Source organism: Macrosteles quadrilineatus, unplaced genomic scaffold (genome assembly GCF_028750875.1).
Source record: "Macrosteles quadrilineatus isolate MER2022 unplaced genomic scaffold, UCM_ALF_1.0 Scaffold_4__1_contigs__length_99947679, whole genome shotgun sequence".
Classification (NCBI taxonomy): domain Eukaryota; kingdom Metazoa; phylum Arthropoda; class Insecta; order Hemiptera; family Cicadellidae; genus Macrosteles; species Macrosteles quadrilineatus.
Genome location: NW_026542597.1, coordinates 87,201,432 through 87,212,045, shown reverse-complemented (window position 1 = coordinate 87,212,045; position 10,614 = coordinate 87,201,432). Strand labels below are relative to the sequence as shown.

The window sequence follows — 10,614 nt, the reverse complement described above, 5'->3', positions numbered from 1 at the left end:
TGTGGTTCAGGTCATATGTGATTCTGAAAAGAATTACTATTACGAATTATTCCTCGATGCGATCATATATAAATCCTTGAAATGTTGAATATCCATTTGAGAACAGATTTTAGTATAGCTCTTTACGATGGTTTAGTAACGCGTAAACTACCACAGATTGACGCAAGGAAAGTAACTACCAACAGATTGTCCCAGAGGAATTTACCATCTCAGGTCCTAAGGTTAAATAAGTCATTAATAAGTCAACAAGTAGTTTATTTGGTGGATAACTAATCTTCAGAACTCACAGTTTGAAAAGCTGCCTAAACTTCCTCGAAAGATTGCCAAGGAATTTCAAAAATCGTATATACAATGGTGGCTTCGTAGCCAAGGCAGCGTCACTAGTCCAAACATCTGGACAATTGACTCTGTCAGGAGCGGATCGACCAACTTTTAATTTATCTCTAAGTGGTTCATAGGTAAGGTGGCTCCTATAGCATTGTCCGTCTGTCGTTTTAAACACAAGTGTGAATTCCCTCGTGTTTAAAGGGGTAATGCCTTCTTTGATGTACATTCCATTAACTCCGGCTTCACAAGAGTCTAGACGTAGCTTTTCTATTATCATATCCTGTTTAAGTTTTGTATCCTCGTATATAATATATCCTATTGCTTCTGTGGAATCTTCAATCGGGCCGCTCTTAGTTTTCTTGGTGTACGTCTGGCACCTGAGTTTCAAGTTTGGTACATTAAAAGTGTGAATGGAAGGTTCCCCAACAGAATCCAAATTTTTGTTAAAATCCATGATTCCAAAAGATCCCGATGATAACAAAATTTCTAAAAAACAAAGAAAAAGTATAAGAAAAAATAATGTATTAAATAACTATAACAAACAATGTAGTAACTCATTCGTATCCCACCAACAGTAGACAATATATAAATCTAGAGGTATTGACTCTGTATTGTAATCCTTATTGTAAATACTTACCATGATTTTTTAAATGTTCCGCAAAACTCTGAAAAAGTAAAACTTGAATGAGAATCTTTCGTCCGAATACTATAATATATTATGTTTTGCTATTATATTGAGTTGGTCTTATCCTCTCTTAGATATTTCCTTCTTCATTAGTATCATCTTTTATCTAAAATCAGCAATTACTCAAAGTTTACACCCCTTGTGTATAAAACACAAGTCAACAGCCTGCTCATAACATGGATTTTAAATATAAAATGTATTTACAATTTTAAAAAGGTGACCAAAGTTTACATTTTTGACTGGAAATAAATATTCTTTACGAAAAGCCAGGAGTCTTTGAATAAAAACAATATTTCAACAATAAACTCGTAACCACGACCCATATCCCCAACAGCACAATGGGCTTGCTGGGAACTTGTTCCAAGTCCATTGGCCCAAGTTCCCAAGCCTGATTTAGACTCAGGGACCAAAGTCTGTAGGCTTGGTTTTGACTTGTTTTAGAGACCGAAGTTGGCAGTTGTTCAACTTGTTATGGGTTTGGCTCCCCAAGTCCAATCCAAGTCCCAACCCCAAACCTACAGTGAACTCATGGGCACAAACCCACTCTAAGCTTGGAATGATGGATACAAAATGGGTCTGGTGGATTAAGCAGGCTCATTATGGACTTGTTCGGGACTTGGAGACCCAAGCCCAATTTTAGTAGGCTCATATTGGACTTGGCTTAGACTCATATTGGAATTGGTTTTAGCACATTTTAGACTTGGGCAAACAAGCTCACACCTATAGACTCACTCAGATCTTGGTACACGAAGTTTTATATACTTCAATTACTGTCATGATCAGAGATAATAATAATTATTATAATAGGCTATAGTAATAGTAATATAATTTATACCTATTTAACATATAAGCTGTTTCACACCATTTATTTGCTAGCCCACATTTTTTCTTATAATTAATTTTTTACTAAGAAAGATTTATGATAAAATGCAGCCTATTTTATGAGTGATCTTGAAAAAATATTGGTTATATATGAGGTTTAGAAAGCAAGACATTAACATTTCAAGACAATTTATTAATATAATAAATACAATGCCCACTATCTTCCACTTCACCTTCAACTTCTTTACTGAACCCATCAACTCCACCGCCTGCTTCAGAAGATCTATAACAAATACAATTGCATTAGAATTATTTGGTTTATTGAAATTTATCATTTAAATCATTTTTCATTATTTTTATTTGTTATTATAATCATTTGATTATTTGGAATTTGTTGGTGTTGCAAACACAGGGTGTTAACTTACCTTTGTTTTTAAAATTGTTATCAAACTTTTATTTCTTACTATTTTACTTTTATACGTAAACTAATGGTTTGGCCCTTGGCCTGTTTTTATCTGTTGACTAGGTTAAGGTATTGACTATAATGGTTAAGGTTAAACACAAATTTTGGCACTGTTCTGTTGAGTTCAGCAGTAGACTATTAGAGTACCTATAGTATAGTGAGTGACATTGTCGATTCAGTGAAGCGCTGAGTATGTCAAAGGTTAAAGCACAAAAGGTTTAGGCTATAAACAAAATTCTACGGGTTCTTGATGCAATGAAATTAATTGTTTCCTTAACTTAGCTTACTTATATCATCATAGACTAACCAACACAAGTATATTTTTTATCAATGGAGTTCAAATCTTACCTTTACAGGAATCCCTTAATTCTTCTTTGCTTCGTCTTGGTATCAAAACCATAAACAAAACTCACAACTAGTAACGAAACGAGTAACTCACAACACCAGAACTAGATAAGTGAGAACTGACAACTGAGAGTGAGGAAGTCTAAATCCAACAAAAATGGTGGTTCAGCACAAAGAAACAGGTTTTAGGAGCGTTCTGGGTAGGGGTGGAGGGAAAATTCTTTTGTCATATGGCACTGCTCACTTTAGACTCACATGAACAAGCTTGTCGTGGGTCTGGTTAGGTGTTTAAATTGTGGACTTGGCCAACCAGGTTATATATGTAAATAAAACAAGTTTAGTTTTGGCGCATTCACACAAGTTCACTTAACCAAAGCTGTTTTAAATTTGTAGTGGGTTCCAAACTCCAAGTTTGTCATACCAATTCAGAAATATGTAAAAGCCAAGTTTAGTCCAAGCTCACGTGCTGTCTGGGATATGTCCGTGACTTCATTTGGCCAGTTGTTTTCGTTAAGCTTCATTTTTTCAATATAATGTATAATGTTTAAACTTACCTTCTTGCAATCTGTCAGTTCTACCGGTCCTCTTTCAAATTTGGCATAGTAAAGAAAAGTTGAGAAAAGGTACCGTCTTTTGAGGCACTGTTCTTCCTCCCCATTAAACTTGTACGACATGGTGAACATTAACTTATCATGTCCGTATGTTTCATGCAGTATCGGCTGTTCAGAAAAATCAGTGTCAAAACGATTCATTTGTTTGCAAACGTCTTTCCTGGGAAATAGCTTCAACCTGTCTATCAAGTGATAGTGATCTCCTGGACTGAATATGTATGCCTCCGCTTCATAGTCATCTTCTACGCATTTAACAAGCAATTTTTTGTCTGACGCCAATTTTATTTCATGTTGCGTTATACGATCTTTCGTATCATCTTTGGTGAACTTAGGGATGGATTGGTATAAAACATTAGGTAATTGCACTTGGAACAGGACTGAAATATAAAAATAAGTACAGTCTAACCTTAATATAACGAACCTCGATATAACAAATTCCTTGATATAACAAACTTTTTTAAATCCCCTAGAACTCTCCGTAAGACACAATGTATATTTTACCTCTACATAACGAACAATCCATATCAACGACCTTGATTTAACGAATTTTTCATGTTCCTGGCTAAAATAAGACACCTCAATATAACGAATTTATCATTGTCAGAACCTCTACATAGCGAATTTAACCTCTACTTAACGAATTGTCTGCGTCTTTACCTCGATACAACGAACCCCCCACCACCATTATTGCTTTTGAAAACTCTATTTCTTCATCAAATGAAATGGAAAGGTGACGTCAACGCTTGCGCTAATATTCGTCTGCTCCGTTTTACACATCCCTATCCCTGTCTGCTGTCGTCGTTGCGCACTATGTTTACAACTAAGAGAACTGATTTCATTCACTGAGGACTGATGACGACGTAATGTGTCGTAAGCTGTGATTGGGTGATAAGTAAATGTGGTGAATTGTACAATTTTTGGATGAAGAGAAACCTTAGAAAGAAAAATAATAGAAGATCAAGGCAAAGAAAAAGAATAGCAACATCGTTATCTTAACATTCCCTTAACGAGTGTTTTATTATCTTTAGGTTTGCTATGATTATACACTTTTATAACGACTTAGCCTATCTAATATTTTCATTATTTTCAATATGGTTTGTACTAAGTTCATGATTATTACAGTACATTCCTCCATTGTGATTTAAAGCAGTACTGTAGCCTACCACCGGCCTATCGCGAGCAGTAGCTTACAAAATCTCTAATGTTTTGTTTTGTTCTTTACGTGGTTTATTACTATGCAATACAGTGTTTGGCTAGGTTTTAGGTGGGTTGGAGCAAGCAGTAAGCTGTGATTTTAAACTTACAGTTTGTAACCTGTACCACAGAAAACGTACTACTATAACCCCTGTACCAAGGTCAATGACTATAAATGTCATGATTGCGCAATATTAAAAATCCCTTCCCTTTAGTATCCCGGATAATCGAGGTTCTACTTTACAATGTAAACACTGTACACTGTAAAGTATTGTAGCCTAGACTACTTTAATTGTGTTTTAATCAGGTCCAATCCCGACCTATATAGACTGATGCTGGTTCTGAACTGAACCTCGACTTAGCGAAATTCCTGCAAACCTAACCTCTATATAACGAACCTCATTTTAACGAAATCCTTGATATAACGAATATTCGGTTCGGTCCCTTCAGATTCGTTATACTGAGGTTGGACTGTATATTATTAATTTTCTCCCATTGAATATATAACATTACAAAATAATGCACAATACAGTACATGAAAATTATACATTCTAGAAGTATATTCATGAATTATACATGAAAATGTAGACAGTATAAAGCTTAGAAGTATCTGAACTTTTGGGAAAGCTATAATAGGCACACAACCGCAAACTTGAATAAAAATTATTGACGTGAAACTTCCCCGAAAAATAGCAATTCTTGTATAAACCCTTGCAAGGGCAAGAATGTCAGGGCTGTATATCATTACATAAAAAAAATTAAGATACGTCAGCTGTTAAAAAGATTTTTTTTTATGCGTTTACTTTTAACATTTTGATTCTACCATAGATTTCTATGCTGTATTACATCAAAAGAAGTGACAGTATGCTTTTCTTATAATTTAAGATAAAGTTAAAACCTTTGAATTATCTTTCAATTGTTTACTTATCACACTGAACACAGTATCAGTATCAATAGTTCAGTATTATGTATAAAAAATGGCAATTAATTTATTGATGTTACAGACTTAATGTGAACCATAGAGTTTGGACGGAACCTTATGTGTTCCAACTGGGAAAAATCGCATCCGTTGAGTATCTAAGGCCTAGCTCTGTAAAGACCTGCCGCCAAACATGATCCAAAATGTGTAAATAGTGTAGTCTTAAATATTTGTTTTATACAGATCTAGTTATTAGTTTTAAGAGTGTTATTGACACCATCTCCAGTATATGACTGGTCAAAGAAGAAGGGAAGAAGTATGAAGTAATTTGCCTTGTGATTTGGACATTGATAAAATCAATTTACATCAAGAACAAGCGCTTAATCCACCAGCAGTTTGCATTGGACCAGGCAGTGAAGAAGAATCGCCCTTGTCTTCTTTGCGTTCTCTTCCCGTGCGGAATGGGCAGAACAACTTGTTTGATATATATAGTATCGTTTGAAACCAAATGTCCCACGTGTCAGACTGACTAAGACTTTAAAAATAAATTCTTATTCACAATTATACACAGAATAAGGAAATAAATGGTGTTTGTATGTTACTTAATTTATATATTGACTTTCAATCTTTGTGTAATATATTTTGTTTAAAATATTAAGTTTTTGATAATAATTAAGTTAGAATTTTGAATTGTAAACAGTTTTGGGTTAAGATAGAAAAAAAACTTCAATTTAAATTTTTTTTTTCTTTTTTACTAAACATGGCGCAGTCGAAAAAAGATTTTACTAAGAAGAAAAACAGAAGAATAGTATACAAGATGCACAGTAATGGAATTTAACTAACCCGATGTCCTAAGCGTAGAAGCCAACTTGGATTAACATTTTTGGACTTTTAAAGAAGAAGTGGAAATATACTTCCTTGCTACTGGAACTGAAAAGAAGCCTAATTCAATACAAGCAGCAAAACTTAAGAATCTCCTAGGAAAGGTAGCCTTTAAAATATATAGGTAAAGATTTTAAACTAAATAATGAAGATCCAGAAATAGTTAAAACATTAGAAACACTAGAGTATTACACGCCAAGAAAGAATGAAACCATGGATAATTACAAGTTTTTCAAAAGGAAGCAGCAACAAGGTGAACCATTTAATAAATTCCATTCGGACCTAAAAAATTTAGACAAACCAATTAAGTTTGAAGAACATGAGGAAAAACTATTGAGAGCTCAGATAATACTTGGGCTAAGTTCAAAAAAATGTCCAAGAGAAACTTTTGAGAGAAGATTTAAAATCGGAAAAGATAATATAAAACCTTCAAAACAATGGAGTAAACCGAACAAAATATGAATGAACTCAATGAGGAGAAAGAAGTTCAAGTAACTAAAACCTCTGCTGGGACATGTAAACAGGAAAAGAGGAATCAAATGGACCAAACAGGTAAAAGATGTTTTAAATGTTATAGATGTGGTAGTAGTCATGGAAAACAACAATGTCCAGCTTTGGGTAAGATCTGTATTAAATGCAAAGTCAAATAATTTTGCAAGCATGTGTAGGTCAAACTTAAATATTCTTTAAAATGTGAAATATAACGAAGAACTTATTAATCAAAGTAGTAGTTATTTTGTGCCTAATTGCCAAGTTTATGAGATTAACACAGTTTGTGTAGTTTTACCATTGCCTTTTACTTCCGCTTTACCAGACTTCCCAAAAGCGCTGATCTGAAGTATCTGAAACAATATATGTCCATTTCACAACAATATACGTCCATTTCACAACAATATACATTCATTTCACAACAATATACGTCCATTTCACAACAATATATGTCAATTTCACAACAATATATGTCCATTTCACAACAATATACGTCCATTTCAGATCCAACATTCGTTTTGAGGGGTATGTTGATCAACACCCAAATTTGATCAACATACAGCCACAAAGAAGCGAACTATAATAGTTTTATTTTTCTCTATAAGAATAAAATGGGGATCCTATAAATGTTCATTTTATGTCTAGTCAATTATTTCAGTAACAAAACTAAGGGATAGAGAATATAAAGCATCATCCACTGTGAGAGACTCATTAATAACTTTTCAGCGAATTTACCGTAGGTGGCACGGTAAGACCTAAACACGGGGATTTTTTTTCATTTTTATGTCCCCAGAGGCCAAAAAACTATCTGTTCAAACTTTATGATTTTATGATTGAAAAGAGAGTACTTATGTTTATAATCACTAGCTGCTGTCCTCGTGCTTTGAAACGAAGAGGAAACTGAAGAGAAACATTTGATCTTGAAATTTGTTGTGTAAAAAAGTTACACATCCACCTTTTGTTCCCGGGACAACATTTTATTGGACCTCTTAGTTTGAAAACATAATTTTCTTTTAAGCTAGGCTAACTTTTAAGACTACCATGTAAAGATCATATGAGGCACTGATTCATGAAAATACTAAATCATACGATTAAATTTTCAAATCATACGCGTAAGTTAATTTTGTTGAAAAACTTACATAGTCAATAGGTAAGAAAAATTGCACTACATAGGGTACTGCAGGAAAGCAAAAAGATTTTATTTTGATTTCACATAAAATTGGAATGTAAAAAAATATAAATTATAAAATTGAAAACCCTAACTACTGAACTTTTGCCAGGAATCATTACCAGGCTCATTATGTGGATATCACAGTAAGCAAAAATAAAAACTCATTATGCTTAAAATAACTAATAATGCCCAATAATAAAATAAAGGAAAACTTTTATTAAAAGCCAACTCCTATTATTGTTAATTAGGGCAAAAAGTTGAGTAAATGCAAAATATAAATCAACAAAATACCACCAGCACAGCAAACCTGCAGACTAAGCGAATTTCCATTTACCAGAATTGATTTTCAATCAAATTTTTTAAATAACATTAGGGTTAACGAGTACCTAGGTATGCTGCTACGGAAGCTAATTTAGTGTTTTTTAGTGAAATTTTGCCAAGTTTTATAAAAATATATCCAGGAACAAACATACTACAACATTTTACAATATTTTCCTTAAGAAGAACGTGGGAATTTGAATTTTCTCCATAACCGAATTCAATATTCAAAATTATTCGCGTTTTTTTAAGCTCTAAAAAATAGTATGGAAAGAAATCGCCTTTATTTTTTGAGGGTCAAAAATAGGAAAAACCCAATTTTTTCCCGTAAAACCCCGTTCCCATGGTCCGATCATGCTGGTTCGAGAACTTATTAAAGTTTATCCCGCCTTACACCTTCACATCAAATTCTGTTTGAAAAAATTACTCAAGTTATAGTGTTTACTTACACACACACACACACATATGATGCAATACAAATATATATATACCTATAAAATCTACCTACGGTAATATTACTTCCTTATAGAGAAATTTGCTAAAACCATAAATAATTGCATGTTAAGATTACAGTTTAAGCAGGAAATAACATATCAATAAACATTTAACGGGTGATTTTTTGGCAACCGGGGGACATCAAAACGAAAATTTTAGGTCCGGGGTCAAGATCTTACTATAAAACATACAGCTTTCACCATTTAGAAAATTCGTTTAAAAAGAAAATTTTATTGAATTACACATTTTTGTTACAGCTATCAAAAAGATATGGATAAAATCTTACCAGACATGATCCAAAAACTACAGTATATATAAGTTCCATGGAAAAGAAAAACTGAGCCCAACCATTCGCTTACCGTTGGATCTCTGAATGTTTGTAATTTTGCTGTCCAATTACGTTGGTGATAAATTACAATGATTGCTTGTTAGGTGCTCAATACCGACTCTTGGTTTTACAGAAATAAAATTTTATACACTAGTAAAATTCAAACTTTATTAGTATGGAATATCAATATTAGTAACATCATCCGTTTCGTGTAATAGTTCATTTTAGACAGAGAAGCCCCTGCATCGATTCTCCACAACCATATTGAGTAACAAAACTTGTTTTATTATATCAAGATACAACATTGTAAAACAAAATTGATCTTTGAAAAACATCTTTTTACTAAACTATTTATACAAGATTAACTTAACATAAAATACATTTTACTCAAAAGTTAACCTCTTAGGATTTTTTTATCCAACCTTATGAACATTTTCACTGTAATAATGAAAATTAAACAAAGATTAAATCAAGATCCTCTAAATTCTAAGTTAACTTAACATATGACTATTTATTCCTTTTATTATTTTTGATATTGTATTTGTAAATGTAAACATGAGTATGACCTAAGTGTCGAAACATGTCGTTTATTAATTAAAAATGAATTTAAAAGGGTACTAATGTTTTTATAATGTTTTCAATTATATTTATATAGTACTGTAGTAGCCCTAATCACAATCATACTTATTATTTAATATGTGTCCGTTAGCTACTCAATTCTGCACTAATACGCAACCAGAAAGAGTTTTTAGGTGCGTAGTCGTCTTACTCAAGAAAATTTATTTAACTCAGGTAGCAAAACCCTAGGTTCTGTGCTCGCTGAGGACGCAAAGCAAGTGGTCGTAGGTTCAAGTCCTACCGCTCCACTAATAATTTTCAGAATATTCTTTCTTGTTTTGTACCGATTCACCGCTTGCTTCTACTGGCCACGTTCCACGTAGAGGCAGATTATGCAAATACAAGGTTTCCGATCACCAATCCCTTAATACAAAAGTACAACCCCTTCGAAATTCGATAGGCAATCAAAAACGCCCGTGACCTTGTTTATAATAGATCGCAGGAATCCAGTTGACAGACCAAAGAAGGAAAGCTCTCGACCAAATGAAACCTAAAATATTGAAAGGGCGTCATGCGACGCGCATGGCATTGATCACGAAGTGCTGAATGTTCTTTAGTGCGAGCGTTGCCGTGGCGGCGAGCGGGCCGCCATGATGGCCATGGTTATGTGACGCGCCCGATTCTCGAAGGGATTTTTGGAGGGAAAATCAAAACTGGCGGGAGAGCATGGGACTTTTGTCAATGATAGAGAACTTCGTCTACCACGTGTTTTAGACTAATGTGTTTCCAAGATGCAAGGTGATGGGACATTGTACTGTGTTCGTGTGCCCCTCTGGCCGCGGGTCCTCGGACTCCGCCCCTGCGCACCGTGCCAGGCCGTCGCTTCTCAAGTGGGTCATCTCCCTCCTAGTGTGCTGCTGGGGGTCCCGCTCTTCCAGGAACTCCGGTAAATTTTGGGACTTTGAATGTTTCGCTTGTGGTCTTAGCCTAAATTCCTTATTTGTTAA

At 34.1% G+C, this 10,614-nt stretch overlaps 2 protein-coding genes across 2 annotated transcripts in view; one reads left to right on the top strand and one right to left on the bottom strand.

The window, feature by feature from the left end:
- Positions 1-251: 251 nt before the first annotated feature.
- LOC128992410 (uncharacterized) lies at positions 252-9,085 on the bottom strand. Its single transcript, XM_054415976.1, has 5 exons — positions 9,008-9,085; positions 7,036-7,090; positions 3,197-3,630; positions 965-992; positions 252-813 (listed from the first exon to the last, which is right to left on the bottom strand). The coding sequence occupies exons 1-5, from the start codon at positions 9,044-9,046 to the stop codon at positions 284-286; spliced, it is 1,086 nt and encodes a 361-aa protein (XP_054271951.1). The 5' UTR covers positions 9,047-9,085; the 3' UTR covers positions 252-283.
- Positions 9,086-10,302: 1,217 nt separating this feature from the next.
- The window catches only part of LOC128993250 (uncharacterized), a 36,537-nt gene continuing 36,225 nt past the window's right edge, over positions 10,303-10,614 (top strand). Inside the window, exon 1 of the mRNA XM_054417033.1 lies at positions 10,303-10,553. Within this exon, the coding sequence (XP_054273008.1) occupies positions 10,409-10,553 (145 nt within the window). The 5' untranslated portion in view covers positions 10,303-10,408. The remainder of the gene's footprint in view (positions 10,554-10,614) is intronic.